Source organism: Macaca nemestrina, chromosome 12 (assembly GCF_043159975.1).
Source record: "Macaca nemestrina isolate mMacNem1 chromosome 12, mMacNem.hap1, whole genome shotgun sequence".
Taxonomy (NCBI): domain Eukaryota; kingdom Metazoa; phylum Chordata; class Mammalia; order Primates; family Cercopithecidae; genus Macaca; species Macaca nemestrina.
In genome coordinates, this window is record NC_092136.1 from 108,224,113 (window position 1) to 108,236,726 (window position 12,614).

A 12,614-nucleotide genomic window follows, 5' to 3' on the forward strand; every position below is an offset into this window, starting at 1 on the left:
TTAAAGAAATTGAATCTATAATTTAAAGCATTTCATAAGACAAATTGGGAACAAGATAAGGATATGCACTCTCACCACTCCTTTTCAACATTATATTGGAGGTTCTAGCCAGAGTAGTTAGACAAGAAAAATAAAAGGCATACAGATTGGAAAGGAAGAAATAACACTTCCCTTTTGTAGATGACGTGATTGTCTATATTTAAAATCCCAATATACACAAGTATAACATTGTGTAATCATGTTATTTGGTGGCTGGATGCAGTGGCTCACACCTGTAATCTCAGCACTTTCAGAGGCTGAGGCAGGTGGATCATCTGAGGTCAGATGATGGCTTCCTCTAAAACAGGATAGATTTACCTATAGCCTCTTCATTATAAAAAGCTTGAAGTTTCTCTGTTATAACTCAGTCCACTGTTCTCACAGTGTCAAGTGTCCCATTTCATCTTGCCTTTGGTACTGGGGAACTGATGCAAAAATGAAGGTAGTCTGGCTACTATCATTGCTGGGAGAAATAAACTGTCCTTTTTGTCTTATCAGGAATCTCAGGTCTTCTGCCAGCACTCAGGAAGCTGTCATGCCAATTTGTTAGGTTACAAGTAGGGTAAAATCTCAGCCAGGCACAGTGGCTTATGTGTGTAATCCTAGCACTTTGGGAGGCCAGAGCAGGTGGATCACTTGAGCCCAGGAGTTCAAGACCAGCCTGCGCAACATGGTGAAACCCTGTCTCTACCTAAAATACAAATCAGTTGGGTGTGGTTGTGTGTACCTCTAGACCCAGCTACTTGGGAGGCTAAGGTGGAGGATTACCTGAGTCTGGGGAGACTGAAGCTACAGTGAGCCGCGATCTTACCACCACACTCCAGTTTGGGTGACAGACTAAGACTCCACCTCAAATAAATAAGAAACAAACCAAGCAGAGTAAAATTTCATACCTTTCATAGGTCTCAGCACATTTTGTGCATATTAATAATCAAACAGTATTATTATTTTAAAAAACTGCAGAGGCCAGGCCCAGTGACTCACGCCCATAATCCCAGCACTTTGGGAGGCCAAGGTGGGTAGATTACTTGAGGCCAGGAGTTTGAGAGTAGCCTGACCAACATGGTGAAACCCCATCTTTACTAACAATACAAAAATTAGCCAGGCATGGTTTTGTGCGCCTGTGGTCCCAGCTACTTGGGAGGCTGAGTCATGAGAATCGCTTGAACCCAGGAGGCAGAGGTTGCAGTGAGCCAAGATTGCACCATTGCACTCCAGCATGGACGACAGAGCAAGACTGTGTCTCAAAAAAAAGAAAAAAAAAAAAAACAAAAAACCCATGGAGTATGTACTGTAAGTGCTTTGTTGGGCCTAGATGATGGAACAGAGGCTTAGAGAAGTAATGGTTCTGCAATGTGGCTCTTAAGCTGGTGCCCTCACAGCAGTTTATAGTTGTTTCTGTCTTAAAGGCATTTTATATAAGATAAAATTAAATACTGATGGAGTACTTTTACTATGTTAAAAATAAATTAGTGCTGTTTTAAAATCATTTTTCTGTATGGGATTATGGAATATTTAAGTTGTAACGTTTAATACATTTCGATTTTTTAAAAATCATGACTAATAATTTTTTTTTCTTTTTTTTAAGAATTGTTCTCTGTGTACTTCAGGCTTTATCTGAAACCTTCACAAGATGTTCATAGAGTTTTAGTGGCTAGAATAATTCATGCTGTTACCAAAGGATGCTGTTCTCAGACTGACGGATTAAATTCCAAATTTTTGGACTTTTTTTCCAAGGCTATTCAGTGTGCAAGGTAATCTAAACTCTTTTTCTTTTGTTTTGTGTTGAAATACTTTTGACCTTCTTGCAAGACCATGTTTTTGACTCAATAACTAAAAATTCTACCTTTAAATAAAACATTGATCCATCATAACAACTAGTGGATTCCTGAAGAGACAACCAAGTCTGACACTTTCTGAATATCCAATATACAGACAACTGCATGATGTTTTCAAGTGGGAGATGTGTCTTGCTGATATTCTGTTGACCAGGAAAGTTAAATATCCTCTAAGTCGTTGCATTTCCCCCATTTTTGAGGATGGTTGTAATATACTGAGAAAATAAAATAGGAAAATATTTTGGAAGTATTACATTGTACATATGTGTGGCAGTACTCAATTTATAATGTAAGACATTTTATAAATGGTGTTATAAATCAGTTTTGTTTATTTTTAGATAATGTTTTAGCAGCAGGGAGAGCTAACAGAAGTGGTCTCTTAACACCAAATAAGAACTAATTTTTTGTTAGTGTGAAGTAATGCTGTTATTATTTTTTAAATGGTTTTGAAATTAAGACTATTGTTTGAAAATTAGAGTTCTTTTTTTCTTTTCTTCCAGCATGCCACTTCATAACTGTCTTCAATTTGTGCAGTTTATTCCCCCTGTTACACCCAGTTGAGTTTGTTTGTTTCCTCACAGACAAGAAAAGAGCTCTCCAGGTCTAAATCATATCTTAGCAGCGCTTACTATCTTCCTCAAGACTTTGGCTGTCAACTTTCGAATTCGAGTGTGTGAATTAGGAGATGAAATTCTTCCCACTTTGCTTTATATTTGGACTCAACATAGACTTAATGATTCTTTAAAAGAAGTCATTATTGAATTATTTCAACTGCAAATTTATATCCATCATCCAAAAGGAGCCAAAACCCGAGAAAAAGGTATAAAGGAAATGTTTACTGTTTTGAATTGGCTTCTTCATTCAAATGTAGAGGTTTAAGTATAAAATTAGTGTTCTTTAGGAGGATATGACTTTCCTCTGGATTGCTCCGGTTGATAATATTAATTTGCCATGAGAATGTTTTTCATAGAGTTTTTAGAATTTGAAGCAGTGGTGGCAGATTCTGTTATGCCTTTCTATTTGTGCAATACAATGTTAGGTATTATGGGAAATACAAACAAATCTGAGACATTGTTCCCTCTAGGAGCTAATTATGCATCATTACTTAGGTACTTAGGGGTCTGACACAGACTATAGGGCAAAAAAATTTAAAGAAAGCAGGATCTTGTTTATCTACCTATTGCTTTTATTAGAAGATAAAATACGTAAATTGGACTAAAACCAGTCAGATTATTCAGCTCCTGAGGAGAATACATACATATTACTTTAATAGGAATGTGAGGCAGAAACAGGGAAATTGCTTCCTTAAGCCTCATAGTTACTCTAGGGCCTGTTTGCCCTAGAGTATCACTTATTAAGGAGAATCACTTATTCTCCTCAATTCCTTCATATATATCCTATACCAAGAGAGTATTGCCCAGAAGGTATAGTGCTTTTCTGTAGTTAGAAACTTTATTGGCTAGAACTAGAGTTTCCTCTTGCTCTGTCTATGATTGCCTTTGGGCTTGTACTAGCCTTTGGACCAACTCATCATGGCTAGTATAGTGACTTTCTTAAGACAGCATACCACACTGAGTAATACTGAGTAATAGCAGCTATAATGGAGGAAATGTCTTGTAGCCATTTTTTTTTTTTTTTTTTTTTTTTTAGAGTCTCACTCTGTCGCCCAGGCTGAAGTGCAGTGACACAATGTCAGCTCACTGCAACCTCCGCCTCCTAGGTTCAAGCAGTTCTCCTGCCTCAGCCTTCTGATTAGCTGGGATTACAGGTGTCCGCCACCATGCCTGGCTAATTTTTGTATTTTAATAGAGTTGGGATCTTACCATGTTGGCCAAGCTGGTCTTGAGCTCCCAACCTCAAGCCATTCACCTGCCTCAGCCTCCCAAAGTGCTGGGATTATAGGCATGAGCCACTGCGCCTGGCCGTGTGGCTACACAAAAGTAGCTGTGTATTTGTTTTATGGGCTCTTCTAATAAGTATATCTAGATAATATGTAGCCCATGAAACTACCATAAGTGAAAGAATAGTGACTTTTCATAGTTTTTCATCTTTTACTCACCTTCTCTCACCAGGATGAAGATCAGGCTTATTAGGAGGTGATATGATATGTTTAGGGATTTAGTTAACTGCGTATTTAGGATGAATTTAAAATTGGCAGGATGATGAGGATGCCAGAAAAGCTAATGTAGTTTCAGACTACATTAATAGATTTTATAGTACCTTGTTTGTGGGAAATAATAGACCTTTTGTTCCACACACTGGTCAGACCACAGTTGGATTATCATGTTCCCCAGATTTTGTACAGTCAGCATTTTAAGTTGACTGGAACGTGTCTTGGGAAATATGACTGAAGTGGTGAGAAGTCTGAATACTATGTCGTTTGTACACTAGTTGAAGGAACTGGTAATATTTTTCTCGTAGGCCAGAAAAAGGCATATGGAGAACTTGGTCCTCATATGAAAGACGGAACATATTAATTCTGTTTGCCTCAGGTGGGAGAATAAATTGGAGAAAGGCAGATTTTAGGTCAGAATATGGAAGAAATTTATAAGAAATACAGTTACATAAATGTCAAATGGACAGTTATGAATTGGAGTTTGTCAAGGATCTTGTCAGAAGAGGCATTAGTACTGGATGGAAGGTTGGACCAGAAGTCTTCTAACGCTGATGCAGCTTGACAGCTGAATAATTTTGTGGGAGCTAGCAGTGTAAGCAGAGTACATAAATAAATTACATTTTAATTTTTTGGTTTACAGGTGCTTATGAATCAACAAAATGGAAAAGTATTTTATACAACTTATATGATCTGCTAGTGAATGAGATAAGTCATATAGGAAGTAGAGGAAAGTATTCTTCAGGATTTCGTAATATTGCCGTCAAAGAAAATTTGATTGAATTGATGGCAGATATTTGTCACCAGGTACAGTAAGTAGGTCATGTCACATTTAGAAATTTCATGTTAATTTTTTTTAAAAACTGGGCATTTTGGACTTTTAAAACCTGTGTTTTCACAAAAAGCCTATAAAATGACTGTACATGCAATTATTCCTTTCAAAATATCAGAAATATTTGGAATTACCCTTTTAACTTAAAAGTTAATGCATTTGCAGATACAGACTTATTGAAAACTAACAATGAACTTTTTCATTCTTAAATGATTGTCTCTAGGAAATAAGGTGACCCTAACCCTAATGATTCGATTCGATTTGACTCTATTTTACAAAGTGCTGGAATTACAGGCATGAGCCACCAAGCCCAGTCTGTTTCTTTTTTTGCAATTAAGCTAGAGTTCACGTAGCATAAAATTCATGATTTTGCATTGTACATTTCAGTAGTTTTTAGTATTTTTACTATGTTGTACAACCATCATCACTAATTCCAGAAACTTTTTTTTTTTTGAGATGGAGTCTCAGTCTGTCACCCAGGCTGGAGTGCAGTGGCGCAGTCTTGGCTCACTGCAGCCTCACCTTCCCAGGTTCAAGTGATTCTCCTGCCTCAGCCTCCCGAGTAGCTGGGACTACAGGTGCCTGCCACCACACCCAGCTGATTTTTGTATTTTTAGTAGAGACAGGGTTTCACCATATTGGCCAGTCTGGTCTCCTGGACTCCTGACCTTGTGATCCGTCCACCTCGGTCTCACAAAGTGCTGGGATTACAGGCGTGAGCCACCGTGCCCAGCCCAGAATTTTTTATCATCCCAATAGAAACCTCATCCCTTCCTAGCATTCAGTCCCCATTCCCTGCATCTCCTAGATCCTGGCAACCAGCCACTAATCAGTCTTGGTTTTTGTGGATTTTCCTGTTTGGGACAGTTCGTTTAAATGGAATCATACAATATGTACATCTTTTGTGTCTGGTTTCTTTCACTTAGCATAATGTTTTCAGAGTTCATCCATGTTTTACCATGAATCAGTGCTTCATTTTTATTATGGAATAATATTCTGTTGTATGGATATACTCCATTTTACTTACCTATTCATCACCTGGTGGCCTAATGTTTCTTAAATAAAACTCTTTTCCCCAGAGGTTTGGTTAACATCCTGAGTAGTAATTTCACTCTGTCAAATATTTTCTTAATATTTCTTAAAATTTCTTAAATTTCTTAAATTTAAAAAATTGAGTCCCTTTGAAAGTAAAGGTTTTTGCTTTACTTTTAGATTTCTTAGTGCTTTTAGTAAATGTTCCCAGGAAATAAAACTAATGCATTACTTGGTAATACCTGCTTTCTACGAGTGCCATTACTGTCATGCAAAATGTTTGTTTCTTACTATGTTATCAGATTTATATGTTTCTGTAATGTATTACTCTTGCTTTATGAGTTCCCTGTATCTTCATTTCAGAAAGGATGTTTTCTTTTTTTTCCCCCAATGAAATATTAGAAGACAATAGCAATGAAAAAAGTGGATTTGGCCAGGCGCGGTGGCTCACGCCTGTAATCCCAGCACTTTGGGAGATCGAGGTGGGCGGATCACCTGAGGTTGGGAGTTCAAGACCAGTCTGACTAACATGGAGAAACTCCGTCTCTACTAAAAATAAAAAGTTAACTGGGCATGGTGATGCATGCCTGTAATCCCAGCTACTCAGGAGGCTGAGGCAGGAGAATCGCTTGAACCTGGGAGGCAGAGGTTGTGGTGATCTGAGATCGTGCCATTCCACTCCAGCCTGGGCAACAACAACGAAACTCCATCTCAAAGAAAAAAAAAAAAAGTGGATTTATTTTTATTTTACAGGTTTTTAATGAAGATACCAGATCCTTGGAGATTTCTCAATCTTATACTACTACACAAAGAGAATCTGGTGATTACAGTGTACCTTGCAAAAGGAAGAAAATAGAACTAGGCTGGGAAGTAATAAAAGATCACCTTCAGAAGTCACAGAATGATTTCGATCTTGTGCCTTGGTAAAATGTTATCATTTTCTCGTTCAGTGTCATTTTAGTCTCTTTTATGTTATTTTTCAGAAAACTTTCAGTGGAATCCTTTCATCTCAACCAGAACTAAGTCTTTTGTCTACCCCCAAACCTATTACTAGCAAAGGGATATGTGATTGCCATGACAAATGAGATCAATCATTAATGGCTCATTTGCTGGGGCCAAGGGCAGGCCAACTTTTCTAATCATATTGTCATAGCAAGTTAAGAAGGAGGACTGGCTGTATGATAGGCAACTAGAAGTGTGTGCCTCATGGAATTCACTGAATTGTACACTTCAACAAAAGATTTTAGCATATATAGCACTTTCTAATAGAATTAGGAAGAAGTTAAAGATAACCTTAAGAAATCACAATAATTTTGACGTTATGATAAAAAGTTATCTTCTCTTATTTTCTATCTTCTTTATTCTCATATAATGTTCACATATATTTAAGTAAGCAAATAAATTATGGAATACTTTGGAATCCCAAAATATTAGGTCTGGTAAGGATGTTTAGAATTTATCTAGTTCAGCCTGTTTGCTTTCCTGAAAAGAAACTGAAACCCAGAGAGGTTAAGCAACTTTTGTAAGGACAGAGATTTATAGATTATAGTCAAACTCGTGATCAGTGCTCTTTTGATTACCATGTTGATGGAATGTTTAAATGTAAGTGACTTCAGGGGGAAAAGCATATTGATTTAAATACCTATTGCTTAAGCTCATTTTTATATTTAAGAGTAGCTGTTTAAGATTCTTAATTTGTCCATTTAGTCAGGAGTTATTTATTGAACACCTGCTGTGGGCCAAGTGTTAGGGATACAGAGACGAATAACATAAGATTCCTATTCTTAAGTATCACACATTCTAGAGAATACAACCTAGAGGTTGCTGACTGCAACCTCCGCCTTCTGAGTCCAAGTGGTTATCCTGCCTCAGCCTTCTGACTAGCTGGGATTCCAGGCATGTGCCACCATGGCTGGCTAATTTTTGTATTTTTAATAGAGATTGGGTTTCACCATGTTGGCCAGCTGGTCTCGAATGCCTAACCTCCTGAGCCACCTGCCTTGGCCTCCCAAAGTGGTGGGATTACAGTTGTGAGCCACCACACCTGGCCCAAATATTGCTAATTTAACATCTTTTAAAATGTTTGTTTAAGGGAAACTTAACAACTTACCCAGCTAGCCAAAACGTTGACAGTTTTCCTGGCAATTTAGGAAGTAGGACATAGTAACTATTAAGAGCCAGTTTATTTTTAGAGTACTATGGAAATGATGATGGTGATTCTCTAATTAGGATATTGTTAAGAGTACCATGTCTGTATATTTCCTCTTAGTTTGTTAATGTGATTGAATAGTTTTCAAATTAACCCCCCCCTTTTTTTTTAGGCTACAGATTGCAACCCAATTAATATCAAAGTATCCTGCAAGTTTACCTAACTGTGAGCTGTCTCCATTACTGATGATACTCTCTCAGCTTCTACCCCAACAGCGACATGGGGAACGTACACCGTATGTGTTACGATGCCTTACGGAAGTTGCACTGTGCCAAGACAAGAGGTCAAACCTAGAAAGCTCACAAAAGTCAGATTTATTAAAACTCTGGAATAAAATTTGGTGTATTACCTTTCGTGGTATAAGTTCTGAGCAAATACAAGCTGAAAACTTTGGCTTACTTGGAGCCATAATTCAGAGTAGTTTAGTTGAGGTTGACAGAGAATTCTGGAAGTTATTTACTGGGTCAGCCTGCAGACCTTCATGGTAAGTTTAGCATGCATTATGTCTGACTTTACATATAAACACACACAGACACACACTCACATATCCCTGATCATTTTCATAGTTTGTTACTTCAGTTAAAGATGTCAAATTCTATTTCAGATGCTTTTCTTGTTTGGCCAAGAAGACTTAATAAATGCATAAATGTCGACAAATTATTAAAGCCTAATGTTAAGGAATTTCTTTTTTTAATTAAAAAATTTTTAATTGATCTATGATAGAGTTATATATTTTCAAGGTACATGTGATAATTTGACACACTCATATGACACACTCATGTAGAGTGATGGGATATCATCACCCTACATATCTTTTCTTCATGCCAGGAACATTTGAATTATTCTCTTCTTGCTATTTTGAAATGTACAGTAGATTAATGTTAACCGTAGTCATCCTACTGATGTATCAGACACCAGGTCTTATTCCTTCTAATTGTATATGTGTATCCAAAAGACTTTCTTTAAAGAATTACCAAGAGTTTAAATTTCTTTTATGTGCAATTTATCATTATTTATTCAATAGCCTTGTTAAAATTGTAGTACTATCCACTGTTAATAAAAGAACTATTTTTTAATCAAGAATCTTCCCAAATGTAATCAGACTTTTAACAATTTTTATGTTCATTTAGTCAACTTAACTAAATGTTTGTGCCAGGCACTGTCCTGATAGATAAAGTCTTTGCCCCTTCAAGAGCTTGCTTTTCATAATTGTCCTTTGTTTTGTTATAGTCCTGCAGTATGCTGTTTGACTTTGGCACTGACCACCAGTGTAGTTCCTGGAACAGTAAAAATGGGAATAGAGCAAAATATGTGTGAAGTAAATAGAAGCTTTTCTTTAAAGGAATCAATAATGAAATGGCTCTTATTCTATCAGCTAGAGGGTGACTTAGAAAATAGTACAGAAGTGCCTCCAATTCTTCACAGGTAATTTAAGTTCGTTAGCATGCTGCTGGTTTTTTTGTTTTGTCAGGCTCTCTCCACTTACTTGATGCCACTTGGCTTTATTTTATAATAGTAATGCAGAATCTCCCAGATCTAACCTTAATTATTAAATATTACATTTGTTTTTACAGTCTATCTGTGTCTTTATACCTGATTGCTTCTGAAATAAAGAGTTGTCTCACTGTGAGAATATGGGGGATGTGCATGAAGAATGCACATATAATTCTTTGAGCATTTATGTGTTCCTTTCTGATTTTTTAAATAAATAAGTCCATATATCTCAGTTATGTAGATCCTGGATCCTTTCTCATAATGGGAGTGTCTTTTGGGTAAAATATGTTTTATGGATGAGGTGAGGAAATGAGGAAGACAAAACAGGATGTAAGCACTAGGATAAAGGAATGGAGTCACTTGTCCACTTAACCTTTGCACAGATGGTAATTGGAACCAAATGATTGGAGAGCAGACCTCTGAATGGATCCAATTAAAGAACTTTTGCTTTAATTTTACAACCTTTTATTTACTTCAGAAATACTGTTAATCAGACATCCTATTTCTAAACAGTATTGGAAATGATAGTAACAATGGTTGTCCTCCTTAAATTATCCTTTTAGATATTAAGAAATTCAGTATAGATGAAAGCAATTTTAATCTAGGATCCAAATTTTAGAAGTCAAGATTTATAGCTAAACGTGGATGTTAAAGTTTAAAGTATTCTTTATGTGGCTTTTGGTCTTCTAAGTGAAGCTTTTGGTTTTTCTTTATAGTAATTTTCCTCATCTTGTACTGGAGAAAATTCTTGTGAGTCTCACTATGAAAAACTGTAAAGCTGCAATGAATTTTTTCCAAAGTGTGCCAGAATGGTATGTTATCTAATAATGTTCTTTGTCATTTTAAGCTATAGCTTTAATTACGAAGATGATAATTTTAGTTGTGTAGTAGCTGTATCTTAATAATTGTAAACTAAATTGGTCCAAAACAAATTGCAACTGTTACCCAGGGAAGAGGTTGTTTTAATTCAGTGGTTGTAATCTGTGTTATATAACATTAGACCAAGGTTACTATTTTTTAATGCTGTATAGTACAATATGTGGCAAGTGCCAATGAGAAAAGTTGAGTGGTTATGCTGGGAAATTAAGAATATATAATTTATATGAAATAAGTTCTTAAAGATGTTACCCATTTCTGTACATCAACTATGATTTGACTATTTGTTAGCTTTAAAAACTAAGGATAATTGAAAACAAAAATAAATCTAAACCTGATTTTAGTTGATTGACTCAAGAGACTTAGATTGTATTACTGTGACTGAAAATGACTCACTGGCACAAAGATTCCTTATCTCCCTCAAGAGGGCAAAAGATGAAAAAAATTCCTACTTTTTGGAGAAATTAATAGTGAAAAACAAATAAATACCAACAACAATAATGAAACTTTGGTAGCAAGATCGTTACTTTTCTAACCCAAAGGATGCGTAACTGCTTAACCATACCAGATATTAAAGGTTTTTAAATCTATGCCTGTTACTCCTTCTGCTTGGTGAAAAAAGGGTTGTGTTTGCAGACAATGTTATGCTTAACATTGATATCTGGTAATTTTAAAAATACTTTCTGAATTTGCCTTTGAAATTGTAACTTATATTTTTTTCTCTGTCTATTGGTAAATTTTGCTACTGAATAATGAAATTTGATACAAGTAGGTATCAAAGTCCAAAGGAGAGAAGCATTTAAAAGAATAATCTATTAATTATGTAAGTAGTCTTTGAATGATGTAGATACTAGGTTAATGTTTCCCTTTGTAATATATTGCGAATACATATAAGCAAAGCATTAGGTACTTTGTTTATAAATTAAAGATTTTACTTTCTTGAAGTGAACACCACCGAAAAGATAAAGAAGAACTTTCATTCTCAGAAGTAGAAGAACTATTTCTTCAGACAACTTTTGACAAGATGGACTTTTTAACCATTGTGAGAGAATGTGGTATAGAAAAGCACCAGTCCAGTATTGGCTTCTCTGTTCACCAGAATCTCAAGGAATCACTGGATTGCTATCTTCTGGGATTGTCAGAACAGCTTCTAAATAATTACTCATCTGAGGTGAGATTTTTTTAAAAAAAGAACTAAGTTTATATATGATTCAGCTTTGGTAAACTGTTAGGAAGGAGAAATAGGGGCAGGAAAAACACCAAGGATGGTGGGAGGCTTAATTTTAAAAGCAAAGTGGCAGTAAAGGGCTACAAATTGGGACAACTTAGCATCATTAAAGGAAAACTCAAGAATGATAATTTGAGTACTTTCTCTGTACTGGAAATTACGGTAGACGTAAAAGAATTCCTTGTGTAGGTTAGTGAGGAATAGTAAGAGTTTGAGCATGGGGATTATATGATGGAAAAAACCTCTAAATACAAAGGAGGGAGATGTTACAGTAATAGAAAAGAACACAATTTAAACAAATCTAATAGATTTTGGTGGCATTTGAAGAGAGACGAGTGATTAGTAAATACAATAAATGGACTAGCAATTATTTTAGACGTCATCTAGGAATTTCCTTTAGCCTCATAAAATCACGAGTTCTCTTCATGTATACTATTCTCTTGCCAAAACTTCCATTTTTTAAAATGTGAAATGTCTTTCTACCTATTTCTGTGTATTCAAATCATCCACATGTGAAAATCCTTGCTAACGCCTTTCTTAGAATCTCAGAAGGTAAGATTCTAAGAATTTTTCTTTTTGACATGGAGCCTCGCTCTGTTGCCTAGGCTGGATTGCAGTGACATGATCTTGGCTCACTGCAACCTCCGTCTTCCAGCTCAAGCAATTCTCCTGCCTCAGTCTTCCAAGTAGCTGGGACAGGCACGTGCTATCACGCCCAGCTAATTTTTGTATTTTTAGTAGAGATGGGGTTTTGCCATGTTGGCCAGGCTGGTCTTGAACTCCTGACCTCAGGTGATGGACCCACCTCAGCATCCCAAAGTGCTAGGATTACAGGCATGAGCCACTGTGCCTGGCCTAATCATTTTTCATCTTTTAATTTCACAGTACTTAATGTTTCACATTTTTAATGGCAGTTAGCATCTTCTTTATACCATGGATATTTACATATGGTT

General features: G+C 36.2%; 1 protein-coding gene across 4 annotated transcripts in view; it reads left to right on the top strand.

The window, feature by feature from the left end:
* Nucleotides 1-12,614, top strand: part of LOC105493755 (ATM serine/threonine kinase) — a 133,799-nt gene that overhangs the window by 20,100 nt on the left and 101,085 nt on the right. For all 4 annotated transcript variants that reach the window (XM_071075538.1, XM_071075541.1, XM_071075542.1 and 1 more), the window contains 8 exons: nucleotides 1,628-1,793; nucleotides 2,459-2,697; nucleotides 4,634-4,797; nucleotides 6,608-6,777; nucleotides 8,176-8,547; nucleotides 9,294-9,488; nucleotides 10,274-10,369; nucleotides 11,379-11,604. In XM_071075538.1, the coding sequence (XP_070931639.1) occupies nucleotides 1,628-1,793; nucleotides 2,459-2,697; nucleotides 4,634-4,797; nucleotides 6,608-6,777; nucleotides 8,176-8,547; nucleotides 9,294-9,488; nucleotides 10,274-10,369; nucleotides 11,379-11,604 (1,628 nt within the window). The remainder of the gene's footprint in view (nucleotides 1-1,627; nucleotides 1,794-2,458; nucleotides 2,698-4,633; nucleotides 4,798-6,607; nucleotides 6,778-8,175; nucleotides 8,548-9,293; nucleotides 9,489-10,273; nucleotides 10,370-11,378; nucleotides 11,605-12,614) is intronic.